The 27,408-nt window shown below is 38.8% G+C and overlaps 1 protein-coding gene across 6 annotated transcripts in view; it reads right to left on the bottom strand.

The window, feature by feature from the left end:
• The window catches only part of MYOM1 (myomesin 1), a 191,192-nt gene that overhangs the window by 101,755 nt on the left and 62,029 nt on the right, over positions 1-27,408 (bottom strand). For all 6 annotated transcript variants that reach the window (XM_023742890.1, XM_023742888.1, XM_004388930.2 and 3 more), the window contains 7 exons: positions 25,625-25,717; positions 23,641-23,729; positions 23,465-23,527; positions 18,074-18,238; positions 14,403-14,564; positions 8,032-8,173; positions 4,057-4,256 (listed from right to left, as the gene is read on the bottom strand). In XM_023742890.1, the coding sequence (XP_023598658.1) occupies positions 4,057-4,256; positions 8,032-8,173; positions 14,403-14,564; positions 18,074-18,238; positions 23,465-23,527; positions 23,641-23,729; positions 25,625-25,717 (914 nt within the window). The remainder of the gene's footprint in view (positions 1-4,056; positions 4,257-8,031; positions 8,174-14,402; positions 14,565-18,073; positions 18,239-23,464; positions 23,528-23,640; positions 23,730-25,624; positions 25,718-27,408) is intronic.

Below are 27,408 nucleotides of genomic sequence, written 5' to 3'. Positions count from 1 at the left end.
CAGACTTTGAGTGCCTTTCCCCCTGCATAGACTTATGTGGGCCCATCTCAACAGCATAGGCCCTCATTACCACAGTACAACAGGATATATACCGGAACTCTAACTTCAACTGTTTCAGCTGTGAAGTGTCAGGTTCTTGACACTTGACACTGCTTTGCCCATTAAGCAGGGTCTTCACCTACCCACATCAGGCATCTAAGGACTGGTGGCTCCACCCACATCACCTAGCCACCTGCGATAGGGGCCCATGACTAAGAGGTGGCCCCCAGTCCTTACAGCCAACAGCATTAGGTGCTCATAGTCTGGCTGCAAAACCTACCCACCTACATGATCTAGGAAACACGGACATGACTTCCTCCTGGACACCTGGGGGTGGCCGTCAGCCCCCTGCCTTGCTCAGAGTGTGTCCCCCTGCTGCAGCCAGATGCCTGTGCCTACACCAATCATCCATGCCTTTCCAGGACTGTAAGTGACAGCCTACACCACACACTTGGTGGCTATCTACCTGGGCACCTGAGCTGAATCCATACAGGAGGAGTGGTCAGACTTCAGAGCTCATATACCTAGTAACAGATCTAACTACCTGGTGATAGGACATTAGCGCTTCAAAGGTGCCAATAATCAAACTAGCTCATACAACAGCCTATTTGGGCATATCAAAACAAGAAGCTAGGACACAGTAAGCAAACATAAATAAATATAATAATTTACTGATACCTCGGAGACAACAGTCAATATTAAATCACATGAAGAGGCAATCTATGATGGCTTCAGCAAGCTCCCAAAATAAAGAATCTAGAAATTTTCCAGAGGAGGAAAATTCATCAGAATTACCGCTGGCAGAATACAAAAGATTAATATACAGAACTCTTCAAGAAATCAGGAAGGAAATTAAGCAAAATCAGAACAAGCAATAGAGGAAATTAAAAAGATTGGAGAAGAGCATAATGACAAATTTAACAGGCTGCAAGAATCCACAGAGAGACAGCAATCAGAAATCCAGAAGATTAACAATAAAATTTCAGAATTAGACAACTTAGATAAAGCACTTGACACCAACTTATTTGAGGAAAAATCAGATAAAAGAATTTAAAAAAATGAAGACACCCTAAGAATTATGTGGCACTCTATCAAGAGGAATAACCTACGAGTGATTGGAGTACCAGAACATGGGAGATAACAGAAAATACAGAGAGAATTGTTGAAGATTTGTTGGCAGAAAACCTCCCTGACATCGTGAAAGATGATAAGATATCTATCCAAGACGCTCACCGAACCTCACATAAGGTAGATCTCAAAAGAAAGTCACCAAGACATATTATAATCAAACTTGCCAAAACTGAAGATAAAGAGAGACTTTTAAGAGCGGCTAGGGAGAAACGAAAAGTCATCTACGAAGGAGAGTCAATGAGAATAAGCTCGGACTACTCAGCAGAAACCATGCAGGCGAGAAGGCAATGAGATGACACATATAAAGCCACGAAGGAAAAAAACTGCCAGCCAAGAATTATATATCCAGCAAAACTATCTCTCAAATACAATGGCGAAATTAGGGCATATCCAGATAAACAGAAGTTTAGGGAATTTGCAAAAACCAAACCAAAATTACAAGAAATACTAAAGGGAGTCCTCCAGTTAGAAAATCAGTAACATCAGATAACAACCCAAGACCAGAACAAAGGACAGAGCAACCAGATATCAACTCAGATAGGGAAGTCACAGAAGTAAATCAAAGCGAAAACACTGAAAATAGGGAAACAGACGTCAATATATAAAAGATGACAACATTAAAACAAAAAAGAGGAACTTAAAAAATGTAGACACAGATTTTTCATATGGAGAGGAAGTCAAGATGATATAAAGAAATAAAAGACTGGCATAAACTTAGAAAAACAGGGGTAAATATTAAGGTAACCACAAAGGAAATTAACAGTCCTACAAGTCAAAATAAAAAACTAGAAAAATATAAAGACTCAGCAAACACAAAATCAACAACAATGAAAAGATGAAAAGAAAATACATACAGAAAAATGACTCAGCACAGAAAATTAAGGGGAACAAAGAAACTGTGAACAACACACACATCAAAATGACAGCACTAAATTCATACCTATCAATAATTACGCTGAATGTAAATGGACTAAATGCACCAATAAAGAGACAGAGAGTGGCAGATTGGATAAAAAAACACGATCTGTCTATATACTGCCTAAAACAGACACTCTTAGACTTAAAGACACAAACAAACTAAAACTCAAAGGATGGAAAAAATATATATCCAGCAAACAACACTCAAAAGAGAGAAGGAGTGGCAATATTAATCTCTGACAAAATAGACTTTAAAGTAAAATCCACCATAAAGGATAAGGAAGGACACTATACAATGTGTATCTCCTGAAATATGTAATCTTTCTGGTCCCTTCTTAAGATATAGCATGTATTTGGGAAAGACGTTTCTAGAACAATTTTAAGCTCAGTGGTTATTTACGAGTCATAATGAGGATGAAAGAAGAGAGCGGCGCTGATCCGGCAGTAAAGCTCAGTGAAAGCAATTTTTCCCCATTACATTTTGAGAAGTGTTATCTACAAAGGAAACCGATTTGGATCCTGAGTAAGAAAAATGGATGAGACAGATAGTGTAAATTTAAAGAGGAAATTCATTTCCGTGATCTCACAGACGTTGGAAAGAGAGAGTAGTTCAACTCCTATTTTAAACAAAGGCCTTTTCACCAGAGTTTGTGTAAAAACAGAAAGGTGATAAATAAGACAACTTCTTTTCAATTCAAACAAATCTTGTTTTTGCTGGAATTTATAAAAGAGGAGTAAGTGAAATTATGAGATAGAATTTGCAAATTTAGGAAAAAGGAGGGGAAGTCAGCTGATTGGTGAAATGACTGGAGAGCAGTCAAGGAGGCTGATTAGGCTGAATTGGTCTCCAGGGAAAAGATGGCATTTGTTTTACTTAGAGTCTTCCGATGCCTCGACATGTAATCAAAGTAAAGAATATCACTGTGAATGTGGCATAGATAATATTCTTCAACTAGGGTGATCTTTCCCCCCAAGGGACATCTGGCAACGTCTGGACACATTTTTGGTTGTCACAGCCAGGGGGTTGCTACTGGCATTGAGTGGGTAGAGGCCAGGACTGCTGTAAACATCCTACAATGCACAGGACATCCCCCTCAACAGAGAACTGTTGTTGAATTACCTGGCCCAAAATATCAATAGTGCTAAGGGTGAGAAATCTGGTATAGATTAAAGTGTTAATTTCAACAATTCTTTTAGCGTCTTTTTATAGCCACTATTATCAGGGATGCCATCCAGGTTCCTATGAAGCAAACCAAAAAAAAAACAGACCCGTTGCTGTCGAGTCAATTCTGGCTCATAGTGACCCTATAGGACAGAGTAGAACTGCCCCATAGGGTTTCCAAGGAGAAGCTGGTGGATGTGAACTGCTGACCTTTTGGTTAGCAGCCGAGCTCTGAACCGCTGCACCACTAGGGCTCCACATGCAGGGCATAATTCATATACCACGGTTCTGACTTGGAGCTAAATACATGGAAAAATTACATTTGACTGTCTAATATGGAAAGTCAAGTATAAGTCAGATCTAATGTTGTAGATCTGTTTATCCTTTTACATAGAGAAACTCACTGTGTTAAGATATTAATGCCCTAAGGGCCAATTTCTAGGTTAAGAAATTCGCTTTGAAACAGAGAGAAAACTGTATTTGCAATGCACGAATGAACAAAAATGCTCTCCAGGTTTTTGGTTTTCATTTTTCAGTCAGACATGATACTTAAAATTCAGTTAAACAAGGCAAAGTGTTCTGAATCAGAAGAAAAAGAAAAGAAAGTCCTTTAGAGAATAGATTAAGTTAAAAAAAAAAACTTCTTTAATTTTCTGTTTTTTAACGCTAGGATTTTCTGACTAATAAAGGATATCTTGCTCTTTTCTCCCTCTAGTGGAAGAGAGAGGATTAACCTTGCAATGAAGCTTATTCTTACAGATTTTTTTAAAAAAAGCTTTATGAAAGATAAAGATAAAAGTGCTTACTTTTGAGTCTAGCTTTTTCAGCTGGATCCAGAGCAGCTACAGCCTCAGACACTCGGGATGGTAGACCGATTCCATTTTTATTCACAGCTCGAACTCGGAATGTATAGGAACGCCCTTCTATCAAACCAGTGACTGGAAAACGGGCAAACTTCACAGGTGTGTCATTGCACTGAGACCAGGTATCTGTGCCCACCTCACATCTATGGGAAAAGCAGTGTTGAAAAAAATATTAAAACAAGTCTGTAGGGAACAATGAGTTAAGGGTGATGGAAAAATTCAGGAACAGTTAATGGTGATGTTTGAAAAGCATGATAAACATATTTAATGTCACTGAATTGTATATGGGAAGACTGTACAAATGGAAAACATTTTGTTACCTATATATTTACCACAATAAAAAAATGATAAAAGAGAAAAACGTAAAATAAATAGAAGTCTGGATAAATAAATAGCTCCAGAGCTGCAAACCTGCTCAGTTGCTTCAGATTGTCTCTCTACAAAATACCTGAGTGGTTTGCTAGTTATTTAACTGCAGGCACTCAGCTGTGTTCAACTGCAATGTGTCTCCTTGAACAAGAAGAAAGAAGTCTCAGATGCTTCCTGAACACACATGAGCTCTTTGAACTCATTAAAAGCAGGCAATGAGGACTCTGTGTTTGGGGGGTGGGGAGGGGGGAGAAGCAGACAGGTATCTACCATCTTTATTTCAGAGACACAGAGGAAAGCTCCCTCAAGCGTCTGGTTCTTTTCTTTGTCTTCTTTAGTCATTTTCTGTTAAAGATGGAACTAATGCTGAGAAAGTTGACACCGTTAAGAGATGCCTATTCGTACTGTGGTTTGGAAATAGCCCACCATACCTTTCACTCGGTGGTCAGGCCATCCTGTGAGGGTAGAAGGGCAAGCAGGGTGTTGTACTATGTTTGTTTTTTAAGAGATGAGATTGAGATGCAGAGAGATTCCCAGGCCCAGCAGGGGGAAGATGAAGTGCTTAGAACTTCAGATTTCTAATTGGATGCTTTTATAGAGGCTGCTACCTGGGGGGTGGAGCGGGTCACCCTCAAAGAGCTGAAGATGACAGTTTATATTATGCTACTGGCCTGCTCACATGGTTTCGGGGGCTCAATGAGTGAGCAAATTATATAGTATTAGGATTACATAACTCCTAGTATTATTTTCTATGAGCAGAGCACTGAAATTTTAGTTATATCACTTCCTCAAAATGACTCTATGTCCCAAATGTATGATTCTCAAGGGGAAAGGGTGGCCAAGGGCGATGCAAAGGTGGTCGGGGTGGGGAGCTTTTCTATCCTTCCCCATCATCACACTTCCATTCTGTGACACAGACAACAGACATTTTTCTCAACCTTATGTAAAGTGCTGTCAGATACAGCTTCAATCCCTGTCTTCCACTTACTTCCTCTAATCTTTCCTTTGTGGAAATACTGGATCTGCTATGCGTGGGGCGTGGCAGCACAAGCTGAGAGGGCAAAGGTGATTTTTGAAACTGCCCCTGTCTCCGGAGGTTTCTACCGGGACTCTCCTTTCTTCTCTGTCCCGAGATTGCCATAATGAACCACTGACACTAGAGAGCACCTCCTAGCCCTCATGAGGGCAGGAAAAAAGGTAGAGGACCACTGCTCTAGAGACTTCTACAGTATGTTGGAGCAGAAAGAGCACAAATCTACAGAGAGGCTGATATCTGAATTATAGTTCTGCTACTTACTCCCTGTGTGACCTTAGGTGAGTTATTTCCTCAAATGCTTTGTCTATTTGCAAGAGCCTGTTTATGTCTGACAAAGTCAGACCAAAGGCTTAGAGCAACAGGGACCATCTAGGTTTCAAAAGTGACTCTAAGATTCTGGTGCCCAGAATCCACAGCCATATTTTATGCTGCTGGAGCATGGCCTGCCCTGATTATATACATTACTGTATTTTTGCAAATAACATGCCCACACATATAACGTGTGGAAATAACGTAAAACAGTTCTGCCATAGCGCGCCTATGTGTATACTGCGCATGTTCAGTGACATTTCCAGAAGTGAAGTTCGGCCTCATTCACCTGTTACAGTGTTCTTTTCATTTTCTTTTTTTCTGTTCATTTTCTTTAATCTCCTGCTTATGAGTATAAAAATAATTTGAAAATGTTACTTTTGATCATAACTGTATAATAAAGGTATAAGCCATGCTCAAGAAGTCATGGATCGAGTTTGGTAGTCCCCCAGTAATCAGAAAATAGGCAATCAAAACTGTGCATTTGTTTCTATTAATTTAAGTTGATAATTATAGCCATTAGCTCAACAGATGAATGTGAAAACCTTATCAGATCATCTTAACTGAAACCATCAGCTTATGTTAGGTCTGCTTATTTCATAGTTTAACTATGTCTTCTTATTGTCAGTTAAAGTCAGCAACATGTGAAAAAAATTGGCATAGCACACTTATGAAAATAACACACAGTGGGTTGTACAGTTGGCAAAAAAAACACATAACTTGTGCATTATTTGCAGAAAAAACACAGTACATTCCTGGAATGTGGTTAGGAGCACTGTTCCCTACTAAGCACCTGAGGAGGCTGAACTCTGTTCACTGAGAACTTGAGCAAAAGCCCAAAGCTGGTCTTCAGGTGTGAGGGGTAGCTTTAAGTTGGGGAATAGAGAGGGGGAAGGGGATTTCTGAGTGAAGTCAGAGTGAAGATGAGCGACAGGATCTCCTAGGCTGGTGCTTAGAATGCAGGCTGCAGAGCCAGACTGCCTGACTCAAACCCAGCTCTCCTCTCTAGCATGTGGCCTTGGGTGAGCTAGTCATCTCCTGCTTGTGATGATAGGACCTACCTCAAAGGGTGGTTATTTGGATTAAGTGGTTAATATAAGTGAAGTGTTTAGAACAGAGCCATGCACATGGTAAATATTTAATAAATATTAGCCATGATATGACTATTTATATTATGACTAAGGCAAGAAGAGAACAAAATGTTCTGATTCTCCCTGGTCTTTCACTGGTCAAAGTTTGCAAACACCTTGGAAATCTGCCAAAGACCAATAAAACATCATTACTAAATGATGAAATAATGTGGAAGCATTTAGTGAATGTTTAAATACTATATAATTCTCTAAATATTAGATTTACTATAACTTAGTATAGATAGATATCCTAAATAAACACTAAATATTTCTCTGGATGGTACTGAGCCCACATGCTTTAGTAGGGAGTGTATATTTACTTATTGCTATAAATATTAGGTTTAATATACCTTGGTACAAACCTATTTACCATAGTGACATATATTATCTGTCCCTAATGGTTTCTATAATCAGATTTCATTACTCAAAAATGAAAAGAGAATTGGAGCAACCATTTGAGTAGAAACTAAGTCAGAGAACAATGAATTTAAGTCAGTAATCTAAATTTGTTGTCTATATTGTCCAAATTTACTGGATAATTAATGTGTAAAACCCATTACACATTATAGTAACCCACTTATTCTAAAAAGCAGAGCTTCTGAATTTTGGAGAATGTAAATGGCAAGAACTTGTAAAAGAACATAATTTAATACCATTGATTTTTGTTGTTATTTCTTTGTATAATTTGAAACCACATTCTGTAACGTAAATAAGATTTTGTTAGAATTTCTAAAGTCAATATTCTTAAATTACTGACATATTAGGCATATGGATATGAAATACATTGAATACTAGCTATTAAATTTCCAAAGTGGTGTCTATTAGGTTACAAATTCATAGCATTCTTGCTAAATTAATTACTTGAGGTGGTAGTCAAATTCAAAGATTATCTTTGGAATTTAGATAGATAGATGATAGACAGGCTATATATATACATAAGATATAGGTATGTAGAAAGAGAGAGACAGAGAATGCAAAAATGAAAATTTCACCTAAAAATGATGGGAGAAATCAAGCATGCATCTCTATGACCAAATAGCTTTAACTTGAACTGAAGTTAAGCTAAGCACTAACTTATCAATAAAGTATCCCAGAATAGGACTTCCTCCGTCTACAGCTGGCTGTTTCCAAGAGATGATGATATAATCCTTGTTGGCATCTAAGCACATCACATCCAAGGGAGAAGCTGGAGCACCTTCAATCTCTGCATCAGCATCTGGGGAGATGGAGAAGGATCCCATTAACACTCTCAGATTTGCTGTGTCAGTTTGGCAGGCTGACGTCTCAGTGCAGACATTTCTTGTAGCACTACCATACTGGCTACATCTTTGGGCCCAGTAAAGCAAGCTTCAGCTACATCTTTGGGCCCAGTAAAGCAAGCTTCAATCTTGTCAGTTGCTTACTAACATCACAATGTGCGCTTTCCATCTTCAGTAGGAAGAACACTAGGTTAGAAAATAGAGAGGGCTCTGAAAATGACCCCTGACCTTTACCTCATGGCCCTTGCCTGTCCAAAATGTTCTGAAAGTAAATTAATATAGAGATGTTGGAGATTGCTATCAGGCAGGTCCAAGGTAAGTTGTGCCAGGAAGTCTGTTCTTATGACATTTATTATGCAATGCCACTACTCAGAAGCTATGAGACGCTCCAAAGGGAAGCAAACAGCCCCTCCTTTCACTTTCTGGATGCATCTACAAGAGAACGACAACCCTGGAGTTTTGCCTATCCCAATGCTGGGAATCACTGTGGAAGAGAAAGGAAAACATTCATTTTGATCAAATGTTTGTTCCCAAACTGAAGATACTTACGAAAGGACTCTGATGCAATACCCACGTCGGAGCTTAGTTTATCTGAGTTTAGTAAAAGTCCAAGATTAAACAAGACACTGAGGACAGTGTTTATGAAACGGGATCTTCAGAGAGTGGCTACCCTCAGTACATCTTCAGGCACAGTGAAATTAGTGAATCAGGGTCTTTTTAGGAGAAGAGGAAGGAGAATGAAAATCCATTTGTATCCTTTTAAGTGAGAACTATTAAGATAAGAGGCAGAGTCTGGGGGGTTGGGAGGTCCACATTTGCCAATGTCTCCTGATATCTGACCTATCCTTTCATAAACGGAGCTAGTGGGAGAAGAGGAGACAAGTAGGAGCCACTTACCAGGCGAAAACACTCTTGTTGACGGAACAAACACTCTCCTTTTCTATGATCTGCGCTTCTGTAACTCTGATGAATTACCAAAACATGTGATAACATGGAAGAAATACGTGTATACTTCTAAATTAAAGAGGGCTGCATGACCTGTGAAGAGCTCAGGTCACATCGGTTTTGAACATTCCGTTTGTAGCTCCAGGAATCAGCTGGAAATTGTCTCTAGGCTCTTATTTCCTGTGTATGTACTATAGGACGCTGTAACTAGACCACTGTGCCTGAAACTTGGTGCAGAATCCCTGCATGCCACCCAGCCGGACACTGGAGCATTTTGATGCAGAGCAACGACTTTCCTTTGGAAGCACTGGGTGGGGGAGGGGGCTGCTGTGGTAAAGTGGGCGCAGCAGAGCTAGAATGGGGTAGAAATGGGGAGACTAACAGACTAAGCGGCAGAAGAGTTGCTGCTAGAAAACTGCTCAGCTGCCATGGGGACAGCTGGCAACCCTCAGTCATGTCCTTTTGTTAAATGCCCATAATGTAACAAGTAGTAACCCATGCGTCGATGGTGCGGTTTAGCTAGCTGAGCACCCATCTTAATAGATATACAGCAGTAGGGATAAGCTGTAACAGAGCCTGGCAGACAGTAGGTATTTAGGGAGCCATTTTTCAGTATTTCTATGAAATTCCTTAGAATATGCCATTCATAGGGTGGGCCTGACAATCTTTCAAGTCACTCAGGCATTCATTCATTTATTCAGTCATTCAGGGTGTTAAGTGTCTACTGTATATTCATATTCTTCTAGGTGCTAAATGCAAAAGTTAAAGGGCAAGGATATACTTGAAATGACAAGTGCATACTGTGAAGCAACATGCCTAAGTGAGGGATAAGTGACAGAGTGATGTGGCATTTGTTGTCATAGCATTTGGCTTACAGCAGCTGCTACACAGTGTCTGGTCCACAGTCTCCATTCAGTCAACACTAGTCCTCTTGTGAGCCTCTGTCCTTCCCTATTCTGACCCTGAAAGGGCCAGACTTTTCATAGGTTTGATTAACTGGGTCAAAGATCAGTCTGTTAATTTTTACAATTTGACCTCTGACATAAACTGTTAACTTTTTTTCAAAATATACATAATTCTATTGTTTATCTTTATTATAAATGTTGTACATGGTTATAAAATATTTGATAATCAGAAATATGATAAATTAAAATCCCCTTTCATTCCATTACTCAGAGATAACTACTGCTAACACATTGGCCTTTATCATTCTAGATTTTTTTAAATTTATAAATGATTATTTAAAAATAAAAATGGGATTGCTCTATGTATTTTTGTGTAAATATAGGTATACATCATTAGTTTTTTTACTGCATGGTATTCTATTGTTCCTATGTGGCATTTATCATAAATTAGTTAACAACTTGCATATTGGTAGATATCTAGATTTTCTTCCAGTTTTCCCCAACACAAACATTTTCTTTGTCTTTGTCCAATTCAGTCAAATTTCTTAAACTAGAAGTGCTGGAAATGTGCATTTTCAATACATCCTGGCAAAACACCTTGTGAAAATTAGAACCAATTTACATCCACCAGCAGTGCACAGAGTGCCTGTTCCTCCATTCCCTCAACTCAGTGGATTCTTAAAGCCTTTTTCATCTTTTCAAGATGATAGATAAGGACATTATTTCATTTCAATTTTCCTTGCTTTGATTACTAGTGAAAACTTTTTCATATATTTGTCATTTGTAATACCTCTTTCCTGACATTTCTATTCTATTCTCTACTACTTTATCATTTCTGTGCATGTGAATGTGTGTGTGTGAGAGAGAGAGAGAGAGAAGGGGAAGGGAACGGAAGGGATGGGGCATAAAAAGTCTAGAAAAATATATAGCAATATATAATATTGGATATCTCTGGATGGTAGACTTATTGGTAACTTTTCTTTCTCAGTTGCTTATTATATTATTATTATTATTTTTACAATGAACACATATTACCTATGTAATAAAATCCTGGTCAAACATATGCAGTTCTGGAACGTGTTTCTGCAGACATATGGCACGCTCTACACTGATCATTCTGGCTCAGAAGCTATTTTCTAAGCAGCAAAAATATCAAAACTCTTAAAAAATGCATCAAAACGGCCTCTAGAAAATGCATTAAAATGGCCTTATGCAGCCCAACAGATACAAAGTTTTAAAAAACACATAAAATATCATTTAAAACAGTCTAGCAGTTTCTTAAAAAGGTAAACATAAATTTATTATGTGACCTAGCAATTCCACTCATAGGTGTCTACCCAAGAGAAATGAAAACATGTGTTCATGAATGTGGATGAAAGTGTTCACAGCAGCATTGTTCATAACAGCCAGAGTGGAAATAATCCAACTGTCCATCAACTGATGAATGGATAGACAAAAGGAGGTACATTCATACACTGAGACACAATTCAGCAACAAAAAGGAACAAACTATGGCTATGTTACAACATAAATGAATCTCAAAAAGATCATGCTCAAGTGAATGAAGGCAGAAGTAAAAAACCACATATTATAATCAGAAATGTCCAGAAAGGGCAAATCTATAGAGACAGAAAATAGATTAATGGTTGCCTCGGGCTGGGGTAAGAAGCCCTAGTGGCGAAATGGTTAAGTGCTTGGCTGCTAACCGAAAGGTTGGTAGTTCGAACCCACCAGCATCTCCACAGGAGAAAAGACCTGGTGATCTGCTCCTGTAATGATTACAGCCTAGGTCTCTCTATGGGGCAGCCCTACTCTCTCCTATAGGGTTGCTGTAAGTCGGAATCAACCTGATGGCACATGACAACAACAGGGTTGGGATGGGGATGAAAGTGGGTAATGGTTCTATACTGAAATCTCTTTGAGGTGATGGAAATGTTCTAAAACTGGATTGTGAGTGATGGTTGTACAACTCCCTCAATATACTATAAAGCGTGCATTCTTAACATGGGTGAATTCTGTGGTATATAAATTATACCTCAATAAAGATAATTTTTATAAAAGAACCTTAAAAATATTATTAAAATAAACTTATGAGTGAAATCTTTTTCTAAAAGTTGTTACATTCACAATGTGATTGCTGAAATTTACCTTTCCAGTTTTATCTTTACCATTTATCTTTTCACTTCTCTCACGTTGACATCTGGTGCATTTCAGAAGCTATTTCTATTTCCTTATTTTGTGGATTTGAAAACTGGATTAAGTATAAATTTCAAATTTTAACACCTTACTCCTGTCTATAGTTAGTAATGCGTAGTTTGTCCTAAACTAGGCAGAGAGCCACAATTCAGGGGGTGAACACTGAGAAATGTTATGAAAGAAACCCTAGACTAAGTAACGGTTCCTAGAAAAAGTCCATGAAGGAAGCACCAAGACAAAACTAAATTTTTGTGGAAGAGCAGATCCTCTCTGGAGAAGATAGTCTCTGGTTTAGGGCAGACAACTGAGGACAGATGTAAAGACTACATATTCAGTCTTCATTGAGCCAGTTTATGCAGGTGGTTTGACTACACAAATTTACTTGCTGATGAGTTCCAATGTGTCAGTTTTCACTGCAGTTTACCCAGAAGGCTAGCTCCCCTCTTCCCCCACTCCCCCCCACCCCCGGTGATATCTGACTTTTCCCACAATGCTTTTGTGTAGGAGAAAGTCTGAAGCATTTTTCAGATGTTATAGATATTCATACATTTATCAGTTGCTGGTACATTGCAGAATTGAATGGTAAGTTGTTATTTATGAGTAATGGTGTGGTATAGTCTGCTAACTGTCCCCCAGTATCCATTCTTCCCTATTTCCTTTTAGAACTAGAACCTTGAGGTTTACAGAGAACATGGCTGCTCATATACATCCTCGCTTCCCTCACTGTGAGGTGTGTCCATGTGGCTAAGTGTTCACCATGGAGGGAGGAGAAGTGATGCGTGCAACTCTGCATCTCCCCTCCACTTCCTTCCTCTTCTCTCCTCTCTTCTTCATTCCATAGGCTGGAATGGGACATGGGACAGGACCACAGGTGACAGCAACATAAACGGGGCCTGGGATTGAACGATCTCATTGAGCAGAACCATCTGGACCACCCCCCTTCCCCTGGACTGACAGAGAGAAACCTTTTGTTGTTGTTTTGTTTTGTCAACTTAGCCTATAAAAAAAAAAAAAAAAAAGCTAAACCCATTGCCATCGAGGAGTCGATTCCAACTCATGGCAACCCCATGTGTTACAGAGTAGAACTGAGCTCCGTGGAGTTTCCTTGGCTGCAATCTTTACAGAAGCAGATTGTCAGGACTTGGTTCCATGGCCCTATTGGATGGCTTTGAACCGTCAACCTGTTGATTAGTAGTTGAGAACAAACCCTACTTAAAATCTGGGTTAGGCATCAGAAGACCTGTGTCTTGATTCCACTTCTGCTTCTGTGAGGTTTTGGTAAATTACTTAATTTTTTGAGCCTCAGTTTCTGCATTTTAGGCAATGTTATGAAATGTATAATACATAATACATGAGATAACAAAAGAAATTGATTCTATTGGAATATAGTTCTAATCACAGACCCCTTGGGGGTCTGTGGATCCTGGTTAAGGGCCCCTCAATGATCTCTAAGGTTCCATTTTGATCAAAATGCTCATGAGTTTATTGACTCTATCTAGCGCATGAGAGATAAAAGTTAGTAAGACTACCCTTGTAGCTGCAAGTTAATAGTCTTCCACATGTGCTAGAGTCCCATGTAGAAATAACATTCCCACTTATACATATCCAGTTTATTTAAGGCACCACTGAAAAAAGACTCCTACAATCAACAATTATAGTTCCTCGTAAAAATTAAGTTGCACCACCTTGTTTCCTAATTCATCAAAGCTTAAGCTATAAAGAAGAGACCTGGAGTAAAATGATACTTTGCTCCCCAAAATAGATATTAAAGAGAAGGTCCCAAAATAACACATCATCTTCCATTGCAGCTTGCATGTGAGATGGCTTTTTATTTTTAGGACGCGCATCTTTACTCGGACACCTACAGAGAACTGTGCTGGTGGTTTGCTGAAGGTGAGGAGACTCCTGGTATTTACTGACAGTAACACGGTCTGGGAATCAGTCACTTCTGTTCTGGTACCTTCAGGGTGCACCTTTTACACTAGGTCTGATTTTACTGGAAATTAATATCCTATGCCATATAATTTGGAAGAATTTTCAAATGCCTCTTTCATCATCACACAAAAACATGTTTGAGTAGACGGATTTGGACACAGCATTTTAAATGTTCTTGGACGTTCTGGTTTTTTGGTAGGTCTTACCTCGAACAAAGACATAAGCGCTGTATTGTTCATAATATTCTCCCATTCTCACACGAATTGTATAGAGGCCTTCATCTTCTTTGTTGAGATGAGAAAATGTCAGTGTTGCCCGTTCTCCACTCCAATGTGTTTGCACCCATTTTGATGGAAAAACAGGTGCCCCTAGAAATTGAAAAAAAAAAAAGTAAGCAAATTAAACTTTTCTTCCCTTCCTCTCTTCTTTATCCCTCCCCTGCATTCCTCGCTCTCTTTCTCATCTTCTCTATTGAAAGCTAGTTGACTATTATAGAAAGGCTCTGGGGTTTTGGGCCATTCTGCCATATCATACCGGTAAAAGTGCTAGACCAGAAGTGAGGGGACCAAGAACTGATATATAATTTGCAGGACCCAGTGCAAAATGAAATTGTAAGCCCCCTTGCTCAAAAAACAGAGACAATGTGCAGTTAAAGGTACTAAAATATAAAGTTTTTCCTTTAAATTATTTTATTACTTATAAAACATAATAGGGGTAATATAAATTGCAAAAAAATAATTTTGGTATTATAATTTTATGTACAATAAATAATACTTTATGAATATGATATCTTGATTGATGTAATATTTCTGGTTCATTTTTCTGCAAATTCATTTATCAGGTCATCAATATTTATACTTTTAGCGATTTTATTTTAAATTGATATAATTGAAAGCAGCATCAGTCATTCTTTGCAAATGCAAGATCATAAATAATTTTTGATAATGTTTTATTTTGAGAAGGATCTTTCTGCTGATGCAACTGTTACTAGAGCTGTTAAGAGTATTATATAGGCTGTGACAATACTGGAGTAACCTTCAGATAAACTATTTGAAAATATAAATTTTAGTACTCTAGAGCTGATGATTCTTGAGGAACAATTTTTCTAAAAAGATTTAACTCTTCATACAAATTAGTTTCATGTAAGTCTGAATTTAATTTTCAATACATAATACAACTGCATTTTAATGTTTCCTCTAACATGTCCTGTGACTTGTGGAGGTAGTACAAGAAACTTCAAGTGGCTTCATGATTTATATATCATTCAAAATGCCTACTTATGCTTTCTATCACTGTATCTTCAGTTACAAGGAAAAATTAATCTAAAAATTGTCTTCCTTGTTAATAACTCGTTCATCCAAAGCTTCATATGAAAATAGTGTTTTTTTCCATCAAAAGCGGCAATCTCTAATTTCTATTTCTAAGCTTGTCAGTGTTTGTTCTGCAATGTTGCAGCAGTTTTCAAAACCAGAGCTTCTAAATTCTTTGAAGGATTCTAGTAACTTCCTTATGTGCTTTATTGGAATGTTTATATGTAGGCTTTTATTTTGTAATATTGTACTGACAGTTAACTGCCTGATCGCCAAGAGTTGTCTCAGTGCTCAGGCCAGGAACTTAGTACTTGTGCAGATGCAGCAGAGATGAGTTCTGGGGACGGACAGGCAAGCTGGCCTCCCACTGTGGGTTTCCACGCAGTCCCCATGGGGAGTCTTTCCTCTCCTCTGGGGCCACAGCCAGTGCCATTGCCACCACTGCTGCTGCTGCTGCCATTGCCAGTTCCAGTCTGGACCCAGGTCCTGAACCAGCTATCTCCTCGGAACCCTGTGGTACCCCAGAGTGCTCCAGGTGGACACACACACACACACACACGAAGGCCAGGCCGACTGCCTGGTGAGCAACTGAACATTGCCTACCATGTCTGAGAGTGTCCACGCTGCCACCTAATATATCTTCTTGGCATAGTGGTTAAGAGTTACAGCTGCTAACCAAAAGGTCGGCAGTTTGAATCCACCATGTGCTCCTTGGAAACTCTGTGGGGCAGCTCTGTTCTGCCCTGGAGTTGGAATCAACTCAATGGCAATGAGTTTTTTTTTTTTTTTTTGATTTTTTCATGCCTATGCTCCATTGTCCTATCAGATGTCACTTACAAAAAAACAAGTTCTTGAAATTATTAAGAATATCAAGAGGTGACAGCACAGCATTAAAGAATCCCAGGTCCCCTTCTGGGAATGGTCCTGTGGCGGGCACAGTTTGCATGCCTGTAAAGTCACTCCTATGTTCAGTCCCATCTCTTTCATTAACTAATGATGCAACTTTAGGCAAGTCACTTAACCTCTCTGAGCTTTAGTTTTTTCCCATGAACTAAATGGAGTTTGAGCTGCTGTAACATGCTTTACAGGAAATACCACAAAACATTATCAGTATTTTTTTCTATTCTTCTATATTTTTCTGAAGTTTCACTTACAAAAAAAAATTAAACATAAAATTACATGATAACCTTACTAATACACACAATAGCTAAAGACATCTGGAATTTGAAAGTTTTCTGAGAGCTTTAAAATGTAGTCCTGGTCGAGACTTTACGATAAACTGAAAGGAACAATTAGAGTCTCCAGGTCTATTCGCTTCTGTCTCTATTGCATATCTTCTACCTGCTAGGCACTTTCATGGGACTTGCAGATAAATATGTGCCTAGAGGGCTCCCCTCTTAAATATCAATGTGCTTTTTACTACCTAGGCCTAATGGGATGCAGAAAGGCTGGAGAAAGTGCAGGTTTTTCAATGAGGTTAGGTTTTTTTTCTTTATTAGACCTAAAGTTTCGGAGACATAAAAGGAAGCACAGAGTACTAGCGAAAAGCACACCGAAAGTGGAGGGAGAACCCCAGGGCCTGAGGTCTGGCTGTGCTGGAGTTTTGCTGGGTGATTCTGGGCAGTTCCTTATTCTCTCTGGACGTATTTAATGTCTTTGTCTATTGGATGAGATAAGCCACCGTGGAAACTCAGTTCTTTTGGGTCTAAGATTTATGATACTATTTTAGAGACTACATTATTTCTTAACATCCAATGATTCAACTGATCGACTTGTTTTGACAGCTTTTTTGTTTGATTTGGTTTCCTTTGGCATTGGAGCATTATCTAGACTTTAAATAGACTGTATTCCAAATATGATGTATAAGAGAAAATTAAACCTTGTTTCTTCCTCACATCAAAGTATCATGGTTCTAGGCCCTGTTGAAACAAAATAAGACTAAACTGTGATTGAAAGGCAGAGTCAGAGGAACTAACAATGGAAAGATTTATTTCAGCCTCAGTTATAATATGACCTAAAAAAGGACAATTTTATCTATTTTTGTATCCTTAAGTAACATCACTGTAGCTACACATATTTTGTATGAAGAATATACTTGACAGAAATTTTAAATTATAAAGATCCTTTAATACATTAGAACAAAAGTGCCAAGGTCTGAATTTCCTCTTAATTTACTCTGCTGGTTAGTTAATAAATAAAGTTATGTTTTGAAAAAAGTTTCATACATTTCCTATTGCATAAATGGTAAGTGCATGAGGAAGGGTATTTTACCAAATAAACCTACAAAATAAATATACATTATTTTGTAATCCTTTCCACATATTACTTGGTGATAAGAAAATATAATCTTCAAAAATATATTATGAACTTTTTGCACTTTAATACATATGTAAAAACCTATTTTAAAAACATAAAGTAGGTTATCCCCTCTAACTCCCAGATTATGCCAACTCTGATACAGATCTGCAATCTACGGACATCCGTGCTCTGGGCCAGGCCTGGGGAACTGACCTGCAGCCTTCTTTGAATAAAGGCTTAAGGGAGAGTTCATTATTATAAAGACTTACCATTTCTGTACCACTGGATCTCTGGCTGGAAGTGTTTAATTTCAGGAGTGATAACTACACGGCAGCCTAGACTCATTGTCTCGCCCTCTCTCCCAAAAGACACATCAAACTTGTCATCAAAGTGGATCTCAAACTTGGATGCATAACCATAAGGGGTAACAGCAACTGGGTACAACAAAAACAAACATCAGTAATTTACCTCTTCTCATCAAAGAGACACAGAGCATTTTCATAAGCATAGCCACAAAGCAGTCACAACAAAGACTGATCAAATTATTTATTGGGCACAAATTAAGCCTTATACAAGAAGTACGTGGCACATATGCATAATTTCGTTTGAATGGAAATTCTTGCTTCAATGGTCAGAAAAGCTAAATGCTTATTTTTATTATTATAATGAATAGAATTTAAAAAGCCAGGTTGAATGTCTTAAATAAAATGCAGATTAATACCACATTTCACTTAGACTTAAATAGTTAGCTGCAATATGCGCACTTTTTAATTTTAGATTCTGAGTCCATTTAAACTCTTCTTGTACTCTTGGGACAAAACAGCCATATCAATTACCCCTAAAAATAAGGGTTTCTCAGTAAGTTACTTCTGTTTCTTTAACGATCAGAGTAAAATTATTATAAGAAATGTTAATGTGAAAAAACCAAAAATTTTAAAATATTGTAACTTTAAAAAAGTTTTCTCTCTGCTATTTCTTATTTATAGACTGAGTACATGTCTGCATCATAAACTCTCTCAGGTTTTTTTTTCCCCCTCTTCTCAAAGGAAAGGGCTGGGAAAGTAATGACTTTATTGAGAGGTTATTAAATGTGTCATGGTTTGAATTATGTCTCCCAAAAAATGTGTGTATCAGTTTGGCTGGGCCATGATTCCTGGTACTGTGTGATTTCCCTATGTGTTATAAAACCTGCCTCTATGATGTTAATGAGGGAGGATGGGTGGCAGTTGTGTTAGTAAGGCAGGACCTGATCTACAAGACTGGATTGTGTCCTGAGGCAATCTCTTGAGATATAAAAGACAGAGGTGAGCAGTGAGACAGGGGGACCTCATACCATCAAGAAAGCAGTGCCAGGAGCAGAGCGCGTCCTTTGGGCAGGAGTCCCTGCGCCGAGAAGCTCCTAGTCCGGGGGAATACTGATGAGAAGGCCGACAGAGAGAAAAAGCCTTCCCCTGGAGCTGACGCCCTGAATTTGGACTTTTAGCCTACTTTGACTGTGAGGAAATAAACTTCTCTTTGTTAAAGCCATCCACTTGTGGTAGTTCTGTTATAGCAGCACTAGATGACTAAGACAAAATGCCACATAGTTTACATTAGATTGTCATCTAATCTTTGCAACAATGCCATGGCGTAGATACTCTTTTTTCCTCTCTTTCAGATGCAGATGTGGAAGTTCACCAAATATACTGCCAATGCCAAGGTTTCACAGGTAGCATGTGTGAAACTGAAATTCACACCTACATCTGCCCAACTCTGAAACTTCGGCGTTTCTCATATTTTGTCTCTCTTCCTAAGACCTCTGAGTATTAACTTGAAAATGCAAGTTAACATTTATTGAGTTCAATTTATGCCAAGTACTGCTCCAAGTGTTTAATATCTATTAGTTCAATGAAGCCACATAATCACCCTATCAGTACTATTATTGTCTCTCTTTTATAGATGACGAAGCTGCAGCATAGACAGGCTAAATAACCGCAGAGCTCAGGATTTGCCCCACAGAGCCAGGATTTACACTGCAGGCTATTTCCAGAGCCTGTCCTCATAAGCAACACATTGTTCTGCCTTTGATTTTTATCTTCCTTGGCATACCATCCCAGCCATAATCGACACTGAAATCACTTCTATATAATGGCATTCCACTGAGACCAAAAAGAGAAAAAGTTTCATAAAATCTTGCATGGAATAGGAGACTGGACTGGTTCCAAATCTGCCTTAAGGAGTAGGGATGAAGGTGACAGGGAGGGTCTGTAGTGACCTGGAAGTTCCAGGCTCAAAAGGAAATGCAAGTAGACCACCTAGAAGCTGACCCTAATTTCTCTCTATATCTGAGATTGGTCTGGGCTTTCTGAAGTGGCTTTAGGGTTCAGCGGGAACCCAACCCAACTTTAACAACAAGAAGACAAAACATCATTCCCTTATCACTTCTCACTCTTCCACCACATGTACTCTCCATCCTGAGAAAAATGGTTTAGGACAGGGAGTAGAAAACTCTAGCCCGTGGGCCAAATCTGCACTTCCTCCTGTTTTTTTGTACCATTAAGAATGTTGGTTCTTCATTTAAAAACAGCTTTATTATGATATAACTCACATATCGTAAGACTTACCCATCTGAAGTGTACAATTCAATGGATTTTAGTCTAACTGCAAATATGCACAACCATCACCACAGTCAATTTTAGAACATTTTAATTACCTCAAAAGCAAACTCCATATCCCCCAGCTATCACTCACCTATCCTCCCATCCCTTCCAGCCCTAAGCAACTCCTAATCTACTTTCTGTTTCTATAGATTTCCCTATTCTGGAAATTTCAGATATATGGAATCATATAATACGTGGTCTTTTTTGGCTGACTTCTTTCACTTAGCATAATGTTTTCACGGTTCATCCATTTTTTGGCATGTGTCAGTATTTCATTCCTTTTTGTGGCTGACTAATATTCCAGTGTATGGATATCTATCACATTTTGTTCATCAGTTGATGTATAATTGGGTTGTTTCCACATTTTGGCTATTATAAATAATGCTGCTATAAACATTCATTTACAAATGTTTGTATGAACAAATGTTTTCATTTCTCTTGGGTGTATAAGTAGCGGAACCGCTGAGTCATATAGTAACTATGTTTCATTGTTTGAGGAACTGCTAGACTATTTTCAAAAATGGCTACTCCACCAGCAGTCTATGAAGGTTCCAATTTATCCACATCCTTGTCAACACTTGTTATTATCTGACTTTTTCCTTCTAGCCACCCTAGTGGGTGTGAAGTGCTATTTCATTGTGGTTTTGATATGCATTTCTCTAATGATTAATGAAAGAGCCCTGGTGGTGCAATGGTTAAGTGCTCAGCTGCTAATGGAAAGGTCATCGGTTCAAACTCACCAGCCACTCCACAGTACAAAAGACCTGGCAATCTGTTCCCATAAAGATTATAGCATAGGAAACCCTATGGGGCAGTTCTACTTTGTCATATAGGGTCACTATCAGTCAGAATGGACTCAGTGGCGCACAACAACGACTAATGAGTACTCCCTGGGTGACTCAAACAGTTAAGCTCTTGATTACTAGCCAAAAGGTTGGTGGTTTGAACTTACCCAGAAGTGCCTCAGAAGACAGGCCTGGTGGTCTGCTTCCACAAGATTACAGCCTTGAAAACCCTATGGAGCAGTTTTACTCTGCACATGTGGGGTTGCCATGAGTCAGAATAGACTCAATGGCAACTAACGACAACAATGACTAACGATGTGGGGCATCTTTTCATCTGCTTATTGGCCATTTGTATACCTTCCTTGGATAAATGTCTTCTCAGATCCTTTGCCCATTTTTAATTGGGTTATTTGTCCTTATCTTTACATTATAAGAGTTCTTTATATATTCTAGATATAAGTCCGTTTTCAGATACATGATTGACAAATATTTTCTCCCGTTCTGTGTGGTGTCTTTCACTTTCTTGATGGCGTCCTTTGAAACATAAGTGTTTTTCATTTTAATGATGTTCAGTCTGTCTATTTTTCTGTTACTTATGATTTGGTATTATATCCAAGAAACCATTTCCAACAGCCAGAATGGAAATAATGAGAATGCTAACACATTGTGAAAAATATAATCAATGTCACTGAAAAATATGTATAGAACTTGGTAAATGGGAACCTAATTTGCTGTGTAAATTTTCACCAAACACACAAAGAAACCATTGCCTAATACAAGGTCATTAAGATTTATGTCTATTGTTTCTTCTTAAAGTTTTATGTAAAATTTTTACATCTTACACATAGATTTTTGATCCATTTTGAGTTAATTTTTTATATGTGGTGTGAGATAGGGGCCCAATTTCACTTTTTTGCATGTGGATATTCTCCATTTCTTGAAAAGACTACTCTTACCCCATTGAATGGTCTTGACACTCTGTCAAAAATCAATTCACCAAAATGTATGGCTTATTTTTGGACCCCCAGTTCTATTCCATTGATATATGTCTCTACACCAGTACCACACTATTTTGATTACTGTAGCTTAGTAGTAAGTTTTGAAAATGGGAAGTGCAAGTTCTCCAACCTTGTTCTTCTTTTTCAAGATTGTTTTGGCTATTTGGGGTAACTTGCATATCCCTATCTTCATCAGCCATTTTCAAAACTAGCAGTTGTCTTTTAATGCTTGAAAACTAAGATGTTAGGGTTAGATTATCTTTCTCAGTCTGAGCATTGTAAGCTTCTAATTATTTGAATAATGATAAAGATTCTACTTTTACTGCTTCCCAGGAAAAGAAGATCTGATAATAGATGAAATGCTTGAAGTTCACAAATTACCACTGATAAGAATTTTTCAAAAGCTTATAACTTAACTATTATTTAATTCTTGAGTCAGTTTTGGTAGTTTTATTCATTTTAAATTGTATGTCATAAATTAATGTATTCATTTATTAATTCATTATTAAACATCTACTCTGTGTCAGACACAGGACTTTAGAGATAAAAGACCCAGTCTTCCCTTCAAGTGGCTCATGGGCCAGTGGGAGAGACAGACATGTAACAGTTAACAGTGTCCATTGTGGTTGACGCTCTGATTGAAGTGCCCTGGCCTCACAGCCAACACCTAACCTTGGCTGGTGGGGTGTGGAAGTTGGGGTCAGACAGAGATTTCCTGAGAAGGTGAAGCTGACCTGGGTATTGAAAGATGAAGAAAAGTGCTTTGATACAGTTCAGACGTGTGTGTGTATATGTCCTGGTGGCGCAGTGGTTAGGAGCTCGGCTGCTAACCAAAAGATTGGCAGTTCAAATCCACCCGCTGCTTCTTGGAAACCCTTTGGGGCAGTTCTACTCTGTCCCATAGGGTCGTTATGAGTCCTAATCGACTCAACGGCAATGGGTATGTTTGTATAATGATTTTTCTCGGTTTAATACAGAAAGCCTTAAAAGCATTTTTCATTTTTTCCCCCATTGTATCTGGGCTTTTTATAAAACTAGAACAAAGTAATTAAATTCAGAAGGAGAATAGCAACCAGAGAATCTAAAAATTGAAATTAACCCCAGATACCTAGTGTATACATATTAGCATATATTATGTGTTATACATATCTTACGCATTTATTTCAGCATTATATAATAGCTTATTTTGCTGTATTTTAAATACAGATGAAATTTAGCAAACATATTTTTAAACTTACAGCTGAGGGGCAGGGTGGAAACCCTGGCATGGAAACAAGTGTCATCAAACTCTCCTTTATACCCTAAAAAAGAAAACAGAAATACACGTAAACTACTTCATGATTTATTATTTTTTTTGCAATGAGAAGACACTTTTTTGAAAATACACTGAATAAAACAAGTCCAGCAAACCTACTCTTTACGACAACGGATGCATACGCTGAAAGCTCTCCTTTAACATTCATTGCAGAGGCCCGGTACTGAGCTGTGTCTTCAAAGTCACATCTGAAAGAGATCATGGAAATGAATGGCCATCAAAGTGACACTCCTTTTAATTAACAGCTGTAATATCAAGGGATGCTCTGCTAACATGGTACATGCAAACCAGAATCTCACAAATGGTTCTTCAGGACTCTTGACAAAGCTACTGTCTCTGATCTAGCAAATGATGGGATTTGATACGGTCCACATGATCTATTGCATTTTAATGCTGGCAGCACAGAATGGGAAGAGAACACTCATAGACCACTGTGACCCTAGCCCGGGTTCATTAAAAATATGCAAATAAATAAAAAAAGTCAACCAACTGCTAAGCACATAAATTACAGAATGAACATTGTTATTACAAACTTGTCTCAAATTGTATTGGGAGCAGAAAATGTCTAACCATTTATCTTTATAGCAGATGACTACCCAGAGGCATATTGGAAGGGGGGAGACTTCTCCTATCCTGTTCTCAGCAACAGATTTCATCTGGGGGGCATCAGGGCAACAGAGATGGGAAAGAAGCAGTCTCTCCTTGAAGATCTCCACAGTCTCCTTGACTCATGAACTGGATCCAGGCTGGTCTAATACTTTGTTCTAGAGTCAAGTCCAACTAAGTTATTTAGACTTCAATTCTACTAAGGTTCAGGATACACTTGGCATTTCAGTCCACAGCACAACACAAGAAGTGCCATTTGGAAGTGGTTCTAAGTTATAATACAGGAATCAGAATGTCTTTAATAACAGAATTAGGGAGAACATGACCTCACAGAGAGATGAACAGGCTAAGATTTCAAAGAAGGCTCTTTTGACTATTGTCACCACCAGTTCCTGTGTCTTCCATCTTTCCTTAGGGTTTAGTTTCATTAGTATAAACTTATTCCTTGTTGAAATTTTATGGACATCAATAGAACCCCAGTTAGGTAAATACAGTTGCCTTTTTCATAACTATTTAATTATGAAAGCAGCCACAGAGCTAGAGTCTCAGTAGAACAACCAAGCGGCAGATACTGATGTGACTTTAGGTCAGGTCAGTGTTTGGTGTACATCACAAGGTCCCAGAGTTTTGTTTGAAGCCCAACATCACTTGTATCAACTCCTCTGATCCGAAGAGAAGGGCATAAATCTCTTGAGATTATAATTATGCAAATTTTCTTTTGACATCTCAGTATTTCATAGTTTTATCTGAACTGAAAATGGTGGGAGCTTATAAGGCTTTTTCATCCACATAACTAGATCTGGATTTCAAAACCATCTTAGGAGACAGGATAAACCTTTGAGGACTTTGAAATGTTAACATGGATTCTACTTTCAACATTTGTTTTGGATTTTGTTTTACCCTAAAATAACCCAAGTCTGGCCCTGCCACACACACACACAGATAATAGCGCATGTGGTCAGTTTCCCGGTGTTGCTGGTGAGCTGAATGGAAGAAGGGTATCTCCAATGCCAGCTTACTTCCAATGTGCCCGACTCAAATCTCCATGGCTTTAATTTATTAGTCTAATGCATATATCATCATGCAAGAGTATAATGATGATGTTGATTTGGAATTCTGAAAAAATAACTGAATATAAATGCCTATACATACAACTTATTTTCTTAGTAATGTCTAGGGAAAACTCTTACGTATACAAAACAATAAATTAAAAGATACTTATTAATTTTTTGTATCATCTTTGGCTAAATCCAAATATAAAATCACTTGGGAGGTAATGTGGGCCTGGTAAGTATTAGTGATGCACATCATTGCCAGGTGTGCCCAAAAGAAGAAATGTCTGTGAATGCTCCTCACATCACACCAAGATTACACTGGACTAGGATGAAGAGGGGGAGGAAGTCCGGTTAACTGGAGCCACGAGGCACCTCCCTAAGCCATGATCAGGTAATACATATGGACATTGATATTCTCTTACGCATTAATCTGCAGAGTGTGCATTCCATATCGGCTTTCAATAATATACTTTCCAGGATTTGCATGGACATTTATGGGAACCTGGTTTTTATACCTGTAAGACAATGGAAACAAGATGAAATAAGTTGAAGAGTAAATAACTTTATGATTAAACACACATACAAGGAATTCTTGTTCTTGCAGGAAAACCTGTAAACATGGTACTAATGTAAGTGGCAGCATCTGTCCAATAAATATAAATTCTACAGTAAATTAAACAGTGCACGATATATAAATAAAATAAAACATCTAGATGAACATGCTTTCTCCTCCTCCATAGAAATTACATTTAAAACAGCTGACCATTCATAACACGGATGAATCTCGTGTACAAAATGTTGAATGAGAAAAGCCAGACACATCTAAGATACTCCACTGATCTTAACCTGTCTGTAGCAAGGGAGAATGAAGAAAACCAAAGATTAGTCCAAAGGACTAATAGACCACAAGTACCACGGCCTCCACCAGACTGAATCCACTATAACTAGATGGTGCCTGGCTACCACCACCAACTGCTCTGACAGGGATCACAATAGAGGGCCCTGGACAGAGCTGGAGAAAAATGTAGAACAAAATTCTAACTGACAGAGACAGGAGAAACCCAGAGAGTATGGCACCCAGAAAACTTTTTAGTTCAGTAATGATGTCACGCCTGAATTTCACCCTTCAGCCAAAGATTACACAGGCCCATAAAACAAAACAAGACTAAATGGGCGCACCAGTCCAGAGGCAAGGATGAAAAAGCAGGAGGGGACAGGAAAGCTGGTAATAGGGAACCCAAGGTCCAGAAGGGAGAGTGTTGACATGTCGTGGGGTTGGAAACCAGTGTCATAAAACGATATGTATATTAATTGTTTAATGAGAAGTGAGTTTGCTCTGTAAACCTTCATCCAAAGTACAATTAAAAAAAAAAAGCCAGGCAGGGCCAAGATGGTGGAGCAGTCAGACGCTTCCAGTGGACCCTCTTAACAACAAAGACCCGAAAAAGAAAGTGTTTCTATTATACATGGCTATCTAGGAGACCTGAACATCAAAGGCAGGGTTGAGGAACCAGACTGAGTGGTAGGAGGAGGGAAAGACGGTTTGGAAGCAGTGAGGAGTTCCCAGACCTAACCCAACGAGAGCCTGAGCACTTAGCCCTGATCAGCTCAGGGGTGAGTAGCAAGACAGGCAAGTAGCTGTGCTCCAGAGGCGCGTTTTCCGCACCGGGAGAGACCCAGCACCAGAGACTCTACACGGCCACCCAGAACCAGTGAGAAGCAGCTATCCATGAAAGATAAGTACTTACATACGGCTTACAGCACTGATCAAAGACAACCCCCCATAGGGAAAAATCTCTCTCCCATTTACCTCCCCACTCCCTGCTCTGCACTGGGTCCCGGACCAGCTTCGGCAATTGCCGAGTCCCCTGGGCCGGGAGTAGGATCTCTCACATGCCCAGAGCCATACTCCCTGCCTCAGAGAGTGAACAAATTAACAAAAGGGGAAAAAATAAACTGCTGGCTCCCCTAAGCCAGGAACCCAGGGTAGGCACAGCTCCTTTGCCTAGGCAAACGCATAAGGGATGCACAGACGCTGAGTGCCTTTCCCCCTGCATAGACTTGTGTGGGCCCATCTCAACAGCATAGGCCCTCATTACCGCAGTACAACAGGGAATATATGGGAACTCTAACTTCAACTGTTTCAGCTGTGAAGTGGCAGATTCTTGACACTTGACACTGCTCTGCTCATTAAGCAGGGTCTTCA

This window comes from Trichechus manatus, unplaced genomic scaffold, assembly GCF_000243295.1.
Source record: "Trichechus manatus latirostris isolate Lorelei unplaced genomic scaffold, TriManLat1.0 scaffold00222, whole genome shotgun sequence".
Classification (NCBI taxonomy): Eukaryota; Metazoa; Chordata; class Mammalia; order Sirenia; family Trichechidae; genus Trichechus; species Trichechus manatus.
This window is presented reverse-complemented; position numbering and strand designations above follow the sequence as displayed.